At 40.3% G+C, this 17932-nt stretch overlaps 1 protein-coding gene across 2 annotated transcripts in view; it reads left to right on the forward strand.

Annotated features, from left to right (window-relative positions):
- The first annotated feature begins 139 nt into the window (after nucleotides 1-139).
- Nucleotides 140-17932, forward strand: part of LOC126776693 (prolyl 3-hydroxylase sudestada1) — a 382982-nt gene continuing 365189 nt past the window's right edge. The window contains exons 1-9 of one of the 2 annotated variants that reach the window (XR_007669971.1): nucleotides 140-463; nucleotides 603-769; nucleotides 844-1131; nucleotides 1389-1604; nucleotides 1693-1848; nucleotides 1932-2057; nucleotides 2610-2763; nucleotides 2911-3146; nucleotides 3285-6035. Coding sequence is in view for 1 of the 2 variants with exons in the window: in XM_050499316.1 (XP_050355273.1) it covers nucleotides 235-463; nucleotides 603-769; nucleotides 844-1131; nucleotides 1389-1604; nucleotides 1693-1848; nucleotides 1932-2057; nucleotides 2610-2763; nucleotides 2911-3146; nucleotides 3285-3605 (1893 nt within the window). In the remaining variant the exon portion in view is untranslated. Of the gene's footprint in view, nucleotides 464-602; nucleotides 770-843; nucleotides 1132-1388; nucleotides 1605-1692; nucleotides 1849-1931; nucleotides 2058-2609; nucleotides 2764-2910; nucleotides 3147-3284; nucleotides 9677-17932 lie in introns of those variants that run through there. The other variant, XM_050499316.1, reaches the window with a different exon arrangement.

Genomic DNA, 17932 nt, shown 5'->3' on the forward strand with positions numbered 1-17932 from the left:
CAAGCTAAAAGTGTGTATTTAATTATAATTTTAGATGTATATAGATCATATATCAGTACAGGAAAGGAGAAAAAATAAATATTTTTTCATGTTATAATCATAGTACCGTAACTACTTCATGAGATTTGGCAATTTTATTTCAAACGTCAACATTATAAATTTTGAGGTTAGGCGTCGCATCATTTTGATTTACTATTGTTATTCTTGTGTATTATGTAGTGTTTGCTCGCTAAAATGAGTCCACCAAGCAAAGAAACTGAAGAGCCTTCGTCAAGCAGTGTAGGAGAAGGAAGCCAAGTAGGTGGTAGCGGCGATGCAAACTCGTCAGACCAACGACCGCCCGCCAAGCGGCAAATTTCCGCAGCAGTTATAGAAATTTCCGATACCGATAGTGATGACTCCGATGTATGTGCCGTTAATTCATATCAGGCTTCAGCTGATGAAGTTAAAAGAATTCGGCGAGGTGAGCTTTGTGTTTATTGTTCTTTGCTTCATAGTGAACAATTTGCGCGGGAATGTTGTATACTTTGAATTTCAAAATACTTAGATTTAATAAATATTATAAATGCTAGGATTTTTTTAACAAATGTGTTTATTTATAGAATATTCCTCGTCATCATCGTCATCCGATTACAGTTCGGATTCGGAGTCTCCCTGGGAGGACGACTCAGTTGTTATAGAAGATAAGATTTCGGAGAAGGTAGTTAGGACACAGCTAAATACTAGAGCTAATAGAATGGACGATCCTAAACTAAGCCCTGCCTTGAAGGTAAGCTTAAACATTGTACTAGTTTATTTACTTTTAAATATAATGTCCACACTAAGTTGTCATTATTTTAACAGTCGCAAGAAGTTATAGATGAAGTGAAAAAACATTGGGAAGAAGAAAAAGACTATAAAAGTGATGAAGTTAGCTTGACATGTAATCCCTTCCGTCTGTGTCGCCTTCATGGCCTTCTGGAAAATCCAGATGTCATAAACAATATTGTTGATGATATGAACACCCTAGATTGGTCAAGGAAGAAGATGGACCTGTATGAGTTCCATCAGACTACAGATTTAGCTAATTTAACATGGCAGCGAAGTATTAGAGGAATTTATGAAATGTTGAAGACTGAAATTATGAGTTGGGTGAGCAGTTTACTTTATTGTCTTTTGCTTTGACATAAGAATCTAATTGGAAAGCTACTGCTTTTGGCTAACTTTCATATTTATTTTATAATATATTAAAGTTATATAACAGTCATGTTATATATGAAGGCTAGGTGTCAAAATGTGAATAGGTTAATATTAAATAATTTTGGGATTGTATACCTGATGATATGTGTTGTATTATGTATGTTTGTTGTATAAGATTAGAGAAAATTTACAAACAAATTGAATTACAGGTTTCACAAGTAACTGGACTAGAACTGACATCGGTATCTGCATCCTGTTCCCTTTATGGTCCGGGGGACCACCTTCTGGTACACGACGACCGGCTCGGAGACAGACGTGTGGCCTTCATCATATACCTGGCGCCCTGGACGCCGCGCGGACCGCCCGTCAACACCGCACATAATGGCGCCGGACTTGGGGACTTCCACGATAAGCATGAGCCAGAGGTTGACATCCCATATCATTCTTGATGAAATAGAATAATCCTATACAGTTCTATCAAATAAAAATGACTGTGAATATATTATATTAAAGGAGGTGTTGGGCGAGGGCTGGGCCGCGCACATGGGCGGCGCGTTGGAACTGTTCGAATGCGATTCAGAAGGCAGCCCCACGCATGTCACTCTGCGCTCCTTCCCCGCCAACAACACGCTTGCCTTTTTTACCGTCGGGCCGACGTCCTTCCACCAGGTACGTGATCAGCATTCGGGATGAATCGCATTCGGGAATGTCACACGCGAACACGTTGGTAACGTGGACGTGATCCGTTCCAGGTGGGCGAGGTGTTGTCGCTGGAGCTGCCGCGCCTGTCCATCAACGGCTGGTTCCACGGGCCCGCGCTGGCGCCCGCGCCGCCTCCGCCCGCGCCCCCGCGCGCGCTCGTGCCGCACACGCGACCGGTGAGCCCTATTCCTAAACCTTCCTAGGAAAATCATTGCTAGAACGGTTTAGATACGCCGTCAGTCGAACAGTCGAAAACTGACGGCTCTCCGTCAAATACAATAATAAAGCTTTACTTCTTATTTTATAATATCATTTAATGAATTTAAGAGTCACTATTGATAATTTAATGTCAATAATTTAAAGCGCATTGTTTTTATTTATATATGTACATACATATATTTTATTATTATTATCACTTTTGCTATGTACTTGTCTTTTAATATTCTTTTATATTTTAATAATATGTTAAAATTTGAATATTCTCTTTTCACCCACCTCATTCTAAATAAGATGTTATTTATTATCTATCCTATATAGATTTTAGAAATACCTTAAATATTTAACAAACATTTATCATTTATATTTAGTTTTTCCACGACTTCAGATAATCACCACCCACTCACCTACACGCCCACGGAAAAGGTCCCACTCGGATTGCACTTGGGCCAGATAATGTGTCTAAATATTATATAGTATTGTAGAATATACCACTTTCGTTTTTAAAACAGGTCTTGCTGAACCAGTGGGTGGAGAGCACATACATGTCGCCGCGAGTGCGCGCGCAGGTGCAGGCGCAGATGGAGCGCGCCAGCGAGGTGTGTCTGCGGGACCTGCTGCAGCCCGCGCGCTGTCAGACCCTGCTGCAAGCGCTAGCGTCGCCCGGTAACATGTTTTATTAATATCTTTAAGATTAGCTTTCGTAATCAAATCAAATAATCAAATAATAATATCTTTAATCGGAGCTTAATGGTTCGACTTGAATGAGTAATCGTTTGAAAAATCGTAAAACGAGAAAATTTTGTTTTTCAGATGTGGAATGGGAGCTATGTGGCCCGGCACAGCAGCGACGCTACTGGCGCGTGACGGAGCACTGGCTGGTGGAGCGGCCGGATGTGGATTGCGAACCGGACCCGCACCCGGTTCGAGGACTGGCGCGGATCTTGAGCAGCACTGCCTTCATGCGTATGCTGGCCGACTGCACCGATCTGCCTTTGAACTCCTACCGACGCCTCGAGCTGCAGCGCTGGGCGCCGGGAAATTTCACGGTAAGATGTCTACTTCTCTAACGGATCCTACTGCAATAAGGTACATTTTAATCGAATGCAGCTCTAGCCCCATTGTAAATAGATATAATAATATGAGAATTATAGTGTACACATATCTGACTTATACCTGTCACTCAGCTGCTGCCACCGCGCGAGTACTACCAGCAGCCGCGGCTCGAGGCCGTGCTGTACCTGGGCGTCCCGGAGCACCCGCTGTGCGGCGGGCAGACCATGTACGTGGCGCCCGAGGAGGGCGGCGAGGCGGGCGAGGCGGGCGACGCGGGCGACGCGGGCGAGGCGGGCGAGGAGGGCGCGCTCGTGACGCTGCCGCCGCGCCACAACGCGCTCAACCTCGTGTACTGCGACGCGGGCGCCGCCTCCTTCACCAAGTACCTCAGCAAGCTCACCATGAAGCCCGACGAACACTTCTACATAGTGACGTGTACTTACACCGAGTGATATGAACTACGCGCGTCAGTGTCACTCGTGTTACTCGTGTCAGTGTTTGCGACGTCCGTGCTCGTGGTGAGTGTCGCGGCCGGTGGACGATGACGTCATACTTTGACGTCGTATTAGACGTTGAGGATTCATCAAAGAGACGATTTAATAATATTCTAATATGAAACAAGAACTGTTATTAATTTATGTTCGTAGTTGGAAATATATATTTCTAACTTCTTCAGGATTTGCAGGACAATTTCTAAAAAATGAGAGTAGTTCTCCTTTTATTTATTACTGTTTTGATTACCTTGTGAAATCTCTTAGATTTTTTTTTTCATGACTGAAACTAAAAACCTTTCCAGACATTGTTAATTTCTATGTATAAATGTCAGAGAGTATTCCACATTGTCAATTACAGACTTGATATTAAGAAAACAAAAATTCACTAAAAAAACTGAATCATAACAGGAGGCTGGTATGTTATCTACTGATTGCGGATTCGTTGGTGATTTCATTAAAACAAATGTGCAAAAAGAATAGCTTCTACTTCCACTTAGCTTAACGATAACTTAACGATTATAGGTGACACCTGTAGGACAACATGTTCTAAGAACTATGGAGTACCTTTTAACAATATTAAACGCAGTACTAGTTTGTGCACCAAAATTGATGCACCTTGTGTACAGGTTGCCCGGCTCTAAAATACAAAAGGCAGATTGCATTAAATTGGACAAGTGAAAGTCTTAATGCTGAGCCTTGTTTGTTAAAGCTGGGGTATCACCTTTATAACACTATTCGGTATTGCTTTGTTTGCTTATTGTATTGTGATTGTAGTAGTCATGGAAAGCTTACGTGGCAGCTGGTGAATGCTGGCTCTGTCGAAGCTAGGCTGGTGCGTTGCATTATACAGAAAAACACTTGTTATAGGAATTGTTATCAGAGAACATGTTTGTAGCTTTAATTATATCCTCATTACATGGCACTCTAGTATTTTGTTTCATCTCCAACATTTGGTGGAAAGATGTCGGACCATTATAGATTTGGTGCAATAAATGAAAACAAAGTACATTAGATTTATAGATAAATGTATTTTTCTATTCAAGTGAGTAGATGTAAACTATGTTTTTATATTGTCAAATCAAATCTGTTGTTACAATTTATACAAAATGTAATATAGGAGACAACTTTGCAAAGTCCACACACATATATCGCTATTGTTAAATAAATGAAGAGTGTATCGTGTGCTCGCTCACCAGGCATGTGATTCAAGTTTCATAAGTAGCAACTGAGAATTGAAAGGTCATTCATAGTAATTATTTATTATAGAAATAATAAATAAAATAATACATTTTCTTAACTCTTAATCCATTTGAGGTTTTCTTTTTATTTTGTACAAATATGGATGAAATGCTTTGTGATTATTGTTTATCACTTATACTAATTACATTGTGCCGACTCGATTGGAAAATCTCCAACAGAATACTACAAGTCCCTCCCTGTTGGGATGCGGCAGATGTTTGTGGACATGAAGTTATCAATTACATTACTCAGTATAATCAAATCATGTCTTAACCACGATTATACAAAAGGAACTACTTTGCCCACAAAGACTTGCTACTGTTGTTTTCACGAGTTGGCTCGTTTATTTTTATGATGTTTTTTCTTGTGATTATCGGGTATGTGATGCCGCCCTGTAATATTATCCACTCCACAGTTGTTAAGTCGGCCATGTTTGTTAGATCTCAGCTACATGATAGGCAAACTTTTGTGTTCGGTTATAAATAGCTTTGTCGGGTTTACTTCAAAGTTGTTGTGTGCTGTGTGCACAATTTTCCAAAAAACGCTTTTCAGAATCAAAGATATCTACTTTACAGCAGTATCATAGAGTCGCTGCAACGAGAATACGTCGAACGCCCGCGTTATGCGTCAGCGGGGTCATTGATCATTGATTGGTGTAATTCGTTATTATTATTGAGTGAAATGAATGAATTGTATAATTAACACAAGTTAGTTAAAATATGTATGATAATAATTTTATTTATTTGTATCGTTTTGACAGATGAGTTTCATTTTCAATCATAATAAATATTATTATTGAATGATTTTCTATGATTATTTTTTTTGTTTTCTTATGTATCGTATAATATATAAGTTGATGTCGCATTGGCGTTACATACGTGTAACACAACGCACAGTCACTGCTATTGATAAGGGTTGGGACACCCACTGGGTGAAAAACACATTTTATTTTTGAATTTAGCAAAAATTTTTAATTACTTTAATTTACTGGTGGTAGGGCTTTGTGCAAGCTCGTCTGGGTAGGTACCACCCACTCATCAGATATTCTACCGCAAAACAGCAATACTTGATATTGTTGTGTTCCGGTTTGAAGGGTGAGTGAGCCAGTGTAATTACAGGCACAAGGGACATAAAATCTTAGTTCCCAAGGTTGGTGGCGCATTGGCTATAAGCGATGGTTGACATTTCTTACAATGCCAATGTCTAAGGGCGTTTGGTGACCACTTACCATCAGGTGGCCCATATGCTCGTCCACCTTCCTATTCTATATATAAAAAAAAAAACATTTTTATTTCAACAGAAAGAAAAATAGTTTCGATTAAACGTGAAATACAACATCAGGCCACATGGCCACCACGAAACCTCTGGCACAGGGTTATTCTTTTGTTGAAATTTTGAACAACGTTTTCGCATAAACATGGCTGTGTTTCACCAATAACGCGCCGTATTTCCTCTTTAAGATATTTTTATTACAACTTGGTCTGCAGTAACATTGTTTCACGTGCTGTGTGGCAGGTCGCACCGTCTTGTTGGAAAAACGTGTCCTCCACATCAATTAAATCCAATTCGGGTCACAAAAACTGTTAACATTTCGCGATACCGCACACCATTAACAGTTAGCACATTTTTAGCCGCATTTTCAAAGAAATACGGTCCAATCACTCCGCCAGTCCAAAATGCACACCAAAAAGTTACTCGCGGTGGATGCATTGGTTGTTTGAGTATCACACGAGGATTTTCAGCACCCTTAATCCGACAGTTTTCCTTATTTACTTATTTGCCAAGTTGAAAATGTGTTTCATCTGAAATAATGATTTTCTTCGAAAAATCAGCATTAATTTGATGATGTTAATCAGCAAATCCACGGCGCTGCGCATGGTCCCTCGGTTTGATTTCTTCGTGCAAATGCAGATCTTTTACCAAAATACGTTGCATAATGTTTCTTAAAATATTTAATTCGTGACCACGATGCCGAATGGGAAGTTCCTGGATTCTCAGCCACATGTTCTCTTATTGTGGCTATATTATCGAGTGACCGACAAGGACGACGACGAATGACCATCTGATCCAACAGCGTAATTTTTTTTTGAAATTTTGTAATTAAACGCCTCACCGTCGATTCATCTGGCGCATTATTGCGACCGAAAACTTGACGTAATTTGCGAACTGTTTTCGGAAAACTTTTATCATTTTTGTAATGTTTTTACAATAATTAAACGTTGTTCGTTTGAATACTTCTCCATATTTTTAAATCGCGTGGTCTCTACGTGAGAAATGTCGAAAACTAAAAAACGTACAACTCTTATTAACAAAATGGCGGCTAATTTAAATTGGCGCTCATGTTGGGACTCCCAATACAAATGAATAAGCTATATATATAGATTTTCATCAAAAAAATGACTCCCCGTCTTATTGCCTCTTCTGGTGACGGGAGGGCTGGTTCATTTTTCGCCCAGAGGGAAATGCTGCTGGCATTCTTGCCACCTATTTATTGCCTTGTACTTATTTAAGGCTTTAAAAAAAAATAGGTGATCCTTTTAATGTCATTGGCGGACGATTGTGAGTTGTGACCAATATGCGAAATGCGACATCACTACCAATATTAAATATTAAACGCATATTTGTATATGTATAACTTACAGACTCGGTTTGGTTACACGATACAACTTTTGTATATGTACTTGTAGAATTGTTTTTCTAATAAATAATATAAATAAAAACAAATACAACAAGTTGACTATATCGATATTGACAATAAAATTTACGTTAAAAAACATTCACACGAATTTAATTTATGGTTTGTAAATATTAATGTGATAATACTTCCGTGTTTATATTTGATCGTGAGTTACTGCGGCGAATGTCAAGTTTTCAACGTCGTATTGGTAAACATTTAATAGTTCACGACGTTGATGAACGCTGCTGATGATCTAAGAAACATCGTAATATTTAGCTTACTTACTTAACACTTAAACGCAAACGTATGGAATTTACACGATGTTAAATATTGTAAAAATGTTTTTAGATTTTCTACCGGAGAACCTTAGACGTTTCGAGGATCGAGATGTTTACGTGCCTGTTATACTTAAACTTCAGATTATTAGAAATCCAAAAATGAATGATGTAAACAATTGTATAATTTTGTATTGAACTGTAAAGTCGATTTACATCGAAAGTAATTATTTATTAATTAATTATAATTTCAATACAGGATGTTATAATGTTAGTACGTTAATTTTGTAAATATGCTGATATGTTCAGGTGTGATGTGCGTGTTTTATACGTGGGTGTAAACAGTATTCGTACACTGGGCTTTTTTTACAAATATTGGGTGTAAATTTATCGAACAATACGTATTGAACAAAAAAACATTATAAATTCTTCTTTTCTAAATAATTCTAAACAAAGAAAAATTTATTGATGAGAATATTTTAGTTTGCAAAACAAAAAATAGCGGAATAGAAAGATGCCGGACAACACAAAAAGTATTCGTACAGTTATGACACCAATGACAGCATTTGGTCTCAGGCGAGGAACACTATTCGTATGCTTGTTTACATCGTCCTTCCGTTTGTGTCTCGTGACGAAAATTCTATATTTCATTCTGTGTTGCTTTTTACTTTTGACTGGCTCGTTAGTTAGATATAAGGCCGTAGACCCCGAGATCTTAGGTTTAAATCCGAGGTCGGGCCAATAAAAAGTTATTGGGTTTTTCTGTCAGAAAATTCTCAGTAGCAGCCCGGAGTCTGGAAGTTGGAAGTGTGTACACTCCCGTGCCTCGGAAAGCACGTAAAGCCGTTGGTCCTGCGCGTGAACTCTTTCCGGTCGTGTCGGATTGCCGTCTCATCGGATTAAGAGAGCTAGGGATTACAGAGTGCACCTGTGCGCACACACTTGTGCACTATAATATCTCTTGCGTAGTTGGCTAATCACTCCAGAGATTAGCTGCCGTGGCCGAAATCGGTCTGGAGGTCATTATTATTATTACTATCAATCAATCAATCAACAGCCAATCGTTGTCCACTGCTGATCATAGGCCTCTCCCAGGGTACGCCAAAGCTCCCTGTCCTCCGCCTTCCGCATCCAGTTGGTGCCCGCCACCTTCTTAAGGTCGTCGGTCCACCTGGCTGGAGGGCGCCCTACGCTTGCCGATTCGCGGTCTCCACTCTAGGACTCGTCTGCTCCAACGGCCATCGGTCCTGCGACATACGTGACACTGCCACTTCAGCCTGCTAATTTTGCAAGCTATGTCGGTGACTCCGGTTCTTTTCCGGATAATTTCATTTCTGATCTTATCCTTCAAAGATACTCCGAGCATAGCTCGCTCCATAGCACGCTGAGCGACTTTGAATTTGTGGACTAGTCCCGCAGTTAGTGTCCACGTTTCATTATTACTATGTTCGATAAATTTACAATACTTTTTGTAAAAAAGCCCAGTGTACGAATACTTTTTACACTCACCGTATTTTCAACCATCATGACGTAGAACTCATTTTCACTGTTATGAATTTCTTTAAAAGACAATTTATTCAACGATTAAACGTGAGTATCGGCTGCCATTTTTCTAAGGCATGAGAAAAATGTCAGCCGATATACTCGACTTTTAAATAAATCAATGTCATTCAAAACAAAGACTAAACTAGATGACAAATAAAATTAATTCAGTTTGGGTTTTAACAATTTCGTTAAGTTAGGTTAACTTATTTGTGTTTTGTGTTTATTATTATATTATGTGTTTAAATTTTGTACATATTGTAACAGATTTCTTGGAATAAATGACATGAAGCGGCTTACATTATTTCATTAAATTAAAAAAAACGTCGATTTAAATATATATATATATATATATATATATAACACGGTTTTCTTTAAGTAGTCTTCTTTTGCACGTCGGCCAGACAACCATGTAAGAATTATAATATTATCAATATCTTGGGACTTATTTAAAATATATACTTATTTTTCTTTCTATTATTTTATTATCTTATTTTTGTCTTCAAGTAAACAAAAAAAATTACAATAAAAATATAAAATAAATAAAGTATCAAAACTACTTGATTAAAAAAATTTCATTATTGCGAGGTAAATAATAATTATCATAACAATTATAACTACATATCTTAGCGCCCTTGCACATTGATGTCGCAGCGTTTGCCGGGAGTTTCCCGCGCACTCGCGTTCCAATTCATATTTTAAGAAAGCAAACGAAATACACTACTGCTTACAGTCGTGCGAAGGATTTGTAGTCTCGCGGAATTAGGTTATTGTCAGTGTTACGAGTTCATTGACCTATCGAAAGTAGGTCATCGTGTATGTAGGTAAATTTCGGCTTAGGACAAGATTGTATAACTTTTTAAATTCGCTACAATACGAAACCGTAATATGTAAATATTATGTGTTTCATTCAGTAACATTTGATAATTATTTTTATCGTAATATAAAAGAAAAGTTAAAAGCGAAATAGACATGAACTATGAGTGCAACCATTAAGTTTTGATACTTTGATTATTTTCATGTTATTTTACTGTTTAAAAAAAGCTTTAGGCCCTGTCAAGGCACAGATGAGTTAATTAGATGTTTAAAAATATACTTTTCGTATCATTTCATAAGAATAGTGTGTCCCAACGTGGGACTTCAACGGAAGGTACATAATGATTGATACGAGGTGTGACGGAGACATATCGGACAAAATTGAATAAACGAATTTTCTAGTGAGCTGGCACATTTAAACAGAATGTGAGCGAGTAGAGCGCCGCTTACGGATAAGTCGCGCAGTAAGCGGCGACATAAAGGGCAACCAATATTCTACGCCAGCGGATCATCCGCTGATATTAAACTCAGCTAATGCCGTTTGAGCACACGTCTGAGATAGGCCACCTATACATAGATTACTTGTGGCGGGAACCACTTTAGCTGAATACACAGAATAATTTAGCTATTTATGGTATTATTAAAAAGCGTTTTGTATAAACTGATTGTTTATGTTAGTAATTGTTAGTTGCTCATGGTTCGCTAAAACAAATGAGTTATCCTCACACTGACTGTTTCGCATGACGAAAAATTCATTTATAACTGCGTTGCTTGTCCAGCGGTTAGCTTATAAGTTGCTAATATGGAGGTCCAACTATGAGGTCCGATGCAAATTGTCATATTTCAAAACTAAAATACTATCGTAACTTGTTCAGATACGTCGCAGACTCGCAGTCCGAAAAATTATTAAAACCCGTGTGACATTAATATGAAAATAAAATTGTAAATATTAGCAAAACGTATCACGTATTATGTCTCGATAGATTGCTTCCTCACGTGCGTCGCGCTCGTGCACTAGTTTAAGTTGTCGTTTAGTGTTGTTTGCTCCACTTGAGCGTCACGTAGCGCGGTCTCGTCGGCGGCGCTGATTGCCTCCCGCGAGACGGGCGGCGGACGTGACGCAATACATCTGCCGACTCGTCGCGGGACGCGGCGAACGCGGATCAGACTCCGCAAGGAACGTGAACATTACAATCACATCAAAAAACCATTTCGATACAACGATCAAATGACGCGTCATGTAGCTCAATACTATAATATAAAAGTAATTTTCTACATTTTGTAAGTAATTTTACAAATGTTTTTTTTTGTGGTAGTTCTTGTTTAAAATTATACAAGCTTTTATAAAGTCAAGATCTCATTCGCCTGTTCTTGAAGTTGCCGAGTCCAAGACACAAGTTAGTCACAAGAAAAAATTCTTAACTCTACACGCAACATTAATCAGGAATTTGGCGCGCGTACTGCACAACAATATCACATTATTGTAATATCTTGACTCAGAACCGATGGGGCTCAATGGTTGGAACGCTTTAATCTTTACCGATGATCGCAGGTTCAAGCCCAGGCAAACACCTCTGAATTTTCATGTGCTTAATTTGTGTTTATGCTTGGTCAGGCGATCACCAGCATTTGTCAAATTTCACTGAAATTCTGCTACATGTGTTTCTGCAACATTGGAACGCCGTAGTGGAATCAGTCTATTCTAATTGTTTTTAAAACCAAACAAAGCCTTAATTAACAATGTGTTACTTGTAGTTACGTATGTCAATAATTTCTTTTCGATTTCTTATGGAGGGATATCAAATAGCGAAACAAAGAATAATCCATTTTCTAAAGATACTGAAGCAATAATGTGTAATGTTTAATATCTCGGCACCGACCAGCGCCGCGAACGTTTCCTCTCTGAGGCTTTTTAGTGCACCAAAGCGTCCCGTTATTAGTTCGGCATCTGCTAACACGGCACAAAGAAAATTGTACATTATTATTATGTTTTGTCTCGTATCGAGAATTTTGATCTTTTGTTCCAAATGTCTAATAATCGATTGTATTATAAAGTTCCTGATCGATCGAGTTTTAACTGTTGTAAATGTGGTCTCTAGCTACTTTAACATATTAGACGACACAGAAGATAACGGTATGAAAAAAAATTATATTTCTTGAGATATAGTAGTTTAATATGGCGACACAGTCGGATAGAAAATTGTCGACCCAGGTGATTTCTTAGGTAACGCTACCAAAAGTACTATAACGGATGGAAAGTTGTATGAGAGGTTTGTAGATATCCAAAATGTCTACAGAAAAATTAGTCGCTCTTACTTTTATACAAGTAACCATTTTTATATTTAATATATATAATATATAAATGTAAAAAATAACGGCAGCTGTTTACAATTGCTTAACTTAATACATATACGTTTAATACTTTGCAATTAAAACTGGTAGTTTTAGAAATATTACAGCCTGAAGCTTTGGATTCAGTGAATCGTCGTGAAAGAAGGCTTATTGGCGACCAGATACTGGTCGCAAAACTCCAGACCTTGGAACACCGTCGTAAGGTTGCCTGTCTGTCGATTTTCTACAGAATATATTTCGGAGAGTGTGCCCAGGAACTATTTAATTTGGTTCATCCGTCACCTTTTTTTTCGTTTCTGATACGCACCGCTAAGCTTTGGAATACCCTCCCGATCCCCTTTTTCCCCACCACCTACAATCTTATCTTCAAGTCTAGAGTAAATAGGCATCTTCTAGGCAAGCGCGCTCCATCTTAGACTGTATAATCACTTTCCATCAGGTGTGATAACAGTCAAGCGCTAGCTAATATATTTAAAAAAAACGAGAAATTTTAATTAACGTTTGAAGACACACTCGAGGCATGTTGTACGGTACGACACATTATAGGTACTATGTCCAATTGGTTATTCACTTTTTGTTATTAGTATATAACGTAATATATATAACTCTTCCAGATTAAGAAAAAGTTAACTTCATAAAATCATCATATTCAGGCCACATTAATTCACTGCTGGACATAGGCCTCCTCACAGGCGCGCTAATTCTCCCGGTCCTGTGCTAGTCGCATCCATTGAGCACCCGCCATTTTCCTAAAATAAAATCATAAAATGCGAAACACAAAAATGTGCAAACTGCCGAATCATATGTAATTATCTTAATTGTAATTGTAAACGAACCGGTTTAAAAAATGATAATTTTCCCTCGTAATGAATATAGTTGCACTGTTTGCACGTTGCTTGATGAATGTTTCTATCTCATTGATCAAAAAAGCATGGGATAACATATAATAGTCATGTTACGCGTATTGGACAGGCAGTTCATTTACAGGCATATATTGTATATACATAACTTATCGTTAGTTTGTGTAAAAATATTGCCTAATTGTTAATCGTTTATTATGTTGGGCTGCATTAAATAACAAATTACACTGGGATAAATGTCTGCATCAATATTTATATTTTATGTGTGATAGTTATTATTATTTTTTATCTCTTCAATATTTTAAAATTTATATACAACGCGTACGTCGGTGGTGTGTTACATTTCGAACAGCGAACGCAAAGTTGAATTCACGAAACGAAACCGCGAGAAAGTTATAAAATAATTTCCTTACACAGAGAGTTGCTCTCAGTTATTGATTCAGTAAAATTCTGGAGAGAAATAATAATGCTCTCTGCAGCTAAATGAATAAAATAAAAATCTATATATAAAGCTCTTTCGAATTCACCAATCGTCGAGATTTACACAACTTGACGTCTGACAACAGACCAACCTATATGACATATATCACGTTGTGTGGTGTTGCTATTTTAATAAAATAAGTGACGTTGTATACCCGCTTAAATTTATTATCTCTGACATATCATCATATCATCATATCAGCCGAAAGACGTCCACTGCTGGACAAAGGCCTCCCCCAAGGATTTCCACATTGGCCAATCTTGCGCATCCAACGGCTTCCCGCGACTCGTTCTAAGTCGTCGGTCCACCTTGTAGGGGGCCTGCCCACGCTGCATCTTCCGGTTCGTGGTCGCCACTCGAGAACCTTTCTGCCCCAGCGGCCGTCGGTTCTGCGAGCAATGTGCCCCGCCCACTGCCACTTCAATTTAGCAATCCTTCGGGCTATGTCGGTTACTTTGGTTCGCCTGCGGATTTCATCATTCCTGATTCGATCTCGCAGAGAAACTCCAAGCATAGCCCTCTCCATTGCCCTTTGAGTGACCTTAAGCCTTCGTATGAGGCCCATTGTGAGCGACCACGTCTCTGATCCATAAGTTATCACTGGCAACACACACTGGTCGAAGACTTTCGACTTGAGACACTGCGGTATTTGGGATGAGAAGATATCGTGTAGCTTCTCGAACGCTGCCCAGCCGAGTTGAATTCGACGATTTACCTCTTTCTCGAAGTTGGACCCACCTAGTTGGATGGTCTGACCTAGGTAGACATAGTTGTCTACAACATCAAGTTCAAATTTCCAACCTTGACTTGAGTGGGTGCAACATGGATGTTCGACATGATTTTCGTCTTGTCCATGTTCATTTTTAGACCCATTTGTTGGGAAACCCTGCTGAGGTCATCGAGCATAGTGCCGAGGTCTTCCAAGGTCTCAGCCATAATTACAATGTCATCGGCAAATCTAAGATGAGTGATGTATTCGCCGTTGATATTGATGCCAAGTCCGTTCCAGTCCAGAAGCTTGAAAACATCTTCCAATGCAGCGGTAAACAGTATCGGAGATATCACGTCTCCCTGTCTTACACCTCTCTGCAGTTGGATAGGTTTTGAGTTCTGATCCTGGAGTCGGATCGACATGGTGGCGTTCTCGTACAAGCACTTTAACACCCTGATATACCGATAATCAATTTGGCACCTTGGAAGAGAATTCAGCACGGCCCAGGTTTCGATCGAATCAAAGGCTTTCTCATAGTCCACAAACGCTAAACAAAGTGGCTGGTTATACTCCTCAGTCTTCTGTATAACTTGTCGCAGCGTATGTATGTGGTCTATGGTGCTAAAGCCATTCCGGAATCCGGCTTGTTCGGGTGGCTGGAAGTCGTCAAGCCTTTGCTCGAGACGATTCGTAATGACTCTCGAAAACAACTTGTAAACATGGCTCAGCAGTGAGATGGGCCTGTAATTCTTCAGAAGGGTTTTATCACCCTTCTTAAAGAAAAGTACCACCACACTTCTGTGCCATGCCTTTGGCGTTTGACCTTTGGTTATGACGGAGTTAAAAAGCCTCTGAAGAGCCCTGAGGATCGGTGTACTATCCGCCTTTAGAAGCTCGGCTGTAATACCATCATCACCAGGTGCCTTGTTGTTTTTGAGTTGTTCGAGAGCCATTCTAATCTCGAAAAGACTGACGTCCTGGACATCTTCAGTGTAGTGTCGGGTTAGTCTTGCTCTGGGATCTGCAGCATGACTACTGACAGGTGATTGAGCTGTCGTGTACAGCTGACCGTAGAACTTCTCAACCTCTTCCAACAGCTCAGATCTTGACGTGACTATTCTGCCATCCTCAGTTTTCAGCCTTGTCAGTTGACTCTGCCCAACAGACAGATCTCTGGCAAACACTTTAGAGCCTTTGTTCCGCTCGATGGCCTCTTTAATGAGCATTGTATTAAATTGGCGAGTGTCGCGAGTTAGAGACTTTGAAATTTGTATGTTGATCAGCCGATAGCTGGCAGCATCAGCTGGGGACGTCAGAATCATTTTCCGTCTTTCCTCCATAAGCCGTAGGGTAGAGGCAGAGATCTTTTTGGTTCCTTTTGTACGGCTGGTCTTGAAGGTCTTAGACCCAGCCGTACGGACAGTTTCCACAAGCCTGTCGTTGTATGTGTCCACTTCCTCGCAGTCTGCTAGGCAATCGAATCGGTTTTGGAGTTCGACGTCATTAAATATTTGTCTTCTCGTCGACAAGATGAAGTCTATCTCATTCTTGGTTTTCCCATCAGGGCTCACCCAGGTCCATTTACGCTGACCTGGCTTCTTGAAAAAGGAGTTCATCATAAAGAGTCCCTCCTTCTCCATAAAGTCGGCCAATATCTGGCCCCGAGGGTTGCGGTCTCCAATTCCATGTGGTCCCACCTTTGACTCATAACCGAATCGTTTGCCCAGCTTCGCGTTAAAGTCCCCCATTACAACAGTGAAATGAGTCTTATTGGTATGTATGGCTTTAGATAAATCCTCATACATGACCTCAACCTCATCGTCGGAGTGTGTCGAAGTCGGCGCGTATACCTGTATGACCTTCAAAGAATACCGCTTGGTGATTCTGAGTATAAGGTACGCCACCCTAGTCGACACGCTCTCGATTTTCACAACGTTGTTAACGAGGGACTTGTGGACTATGAACCCGACACCACAACCAGAGAAGGTTACCGGATTTCAGGATCATCGTATCCTCCCCCTGTCTTCGGACTTCGGATAATCCGACGATATCCCAGTGTAACCTGCTCAGTTCTTCCTTCAGTTCGATGATCTTCTCGTCGGTCCGCAGTGTACGCGTTGTTGTTGTTGCCAGGCCAGAGGTCGTCGGTGTTGGTAACATGAAATCTGCCGGGGATTCTTAGCACCCCCTGCCCCGCCGTTATCACAGCTGTTACCAAGGCTAGGAATAGCAGGGCTGCCGGGGACTAGGGGCCGTGGTTTAGTTGCGCGAATCATGAGGGGATATGCCATATTCGCCACGCTTGGCAGACGGGTTGGCGAGTCATAGTACTCAAAGAGACGCTGCTGCCCGTTCTCTGGTGTATATTCCCTCGGGTCGACTTCTACGCCCCCCACGGAATGAGATGGGTTGGTGATATTCGTCGCCGTCATCGTACATATATATATATATATATGTACTTTACCCCTAAAATGTAGTGCGGTCAGGAATGACCGAGTGAAACATGGTATTCTCGTGGATATTTTATTGCACAGTAACCGTTACACTGGGACGTGTGCAAGTAGGATGGCCGTGTCGCAATCGTGTCAACATTGGAACGCTAGCGCACTCTGTCGGCGCTCGACGGAGTCGGCGGCCAGTGCGGTCGAATATTGAAACCGACGCGCGTTCCTAGTTATTGCTAAGTGATTGAACATTATACACGAGTTCATTATTCTACTGTGTTTCGTTGCTCCAACATTGCCCATCGACGCCCGCAGCTTGGAAGTTTTTTTTTTTTTTTTTATATTCGCCGGGAGGGCAAATGACTCTACTCCACCTGTTGGTAAGTGGTAGTAGAGTCCAAACGCGACGACGGCCAGTACAGACGGGAAAAACGTTCTGCACTAGCCGCCTTCGCCTTGCCGGCCCGCAAGATGCCTCTTCACGCCTTGTTTGAAGGAACCCGGGTTGTAAGAGGAGGGGAACACGTGAGCTGGTAAGGAATTCCATTTTTTGGAAGTGCGACAAAGAAAGGAGTTGCCAAATTTCTTTGTTCGCGATGGAATTGATGTCACAGTTAGGCGGTAAACATGCGAGCACTGATCGAAGCCCTGCAAGCGCCAAAACCAGTTTACCGCGACGGTCTACCTACGTTCGACCCTGACAAACAAGATACCGATTCGAGATCGGGGTGTGCAACAGCCAATTTGTGTTATTCCGAAAATCCACCACGTGGTGGTCAACTTATACTAGCCGTCAGCAAAGCTCTCAAAGGGTGAAGCATCGACGTGGCTGTCTCAAATAGCATACGAAGGAATCACATGGCCTGAATTAAAGGTACTTTTCACCA

The sequence above is a fragment of the Nymphalis io genome, chromosome 21 (assembly GCF_905147045.1).
Source record: "Nymphalis io chromosome 21, ilAglIoxx1.1, whole genome shotgun sequence".
NCBI classification, from domain to species: Eukaryota; Metazoa; Arthropoda; class Insecta; order Lepidoptera; family Nymphalidae; genus Nymphalis; species Nymphalis io.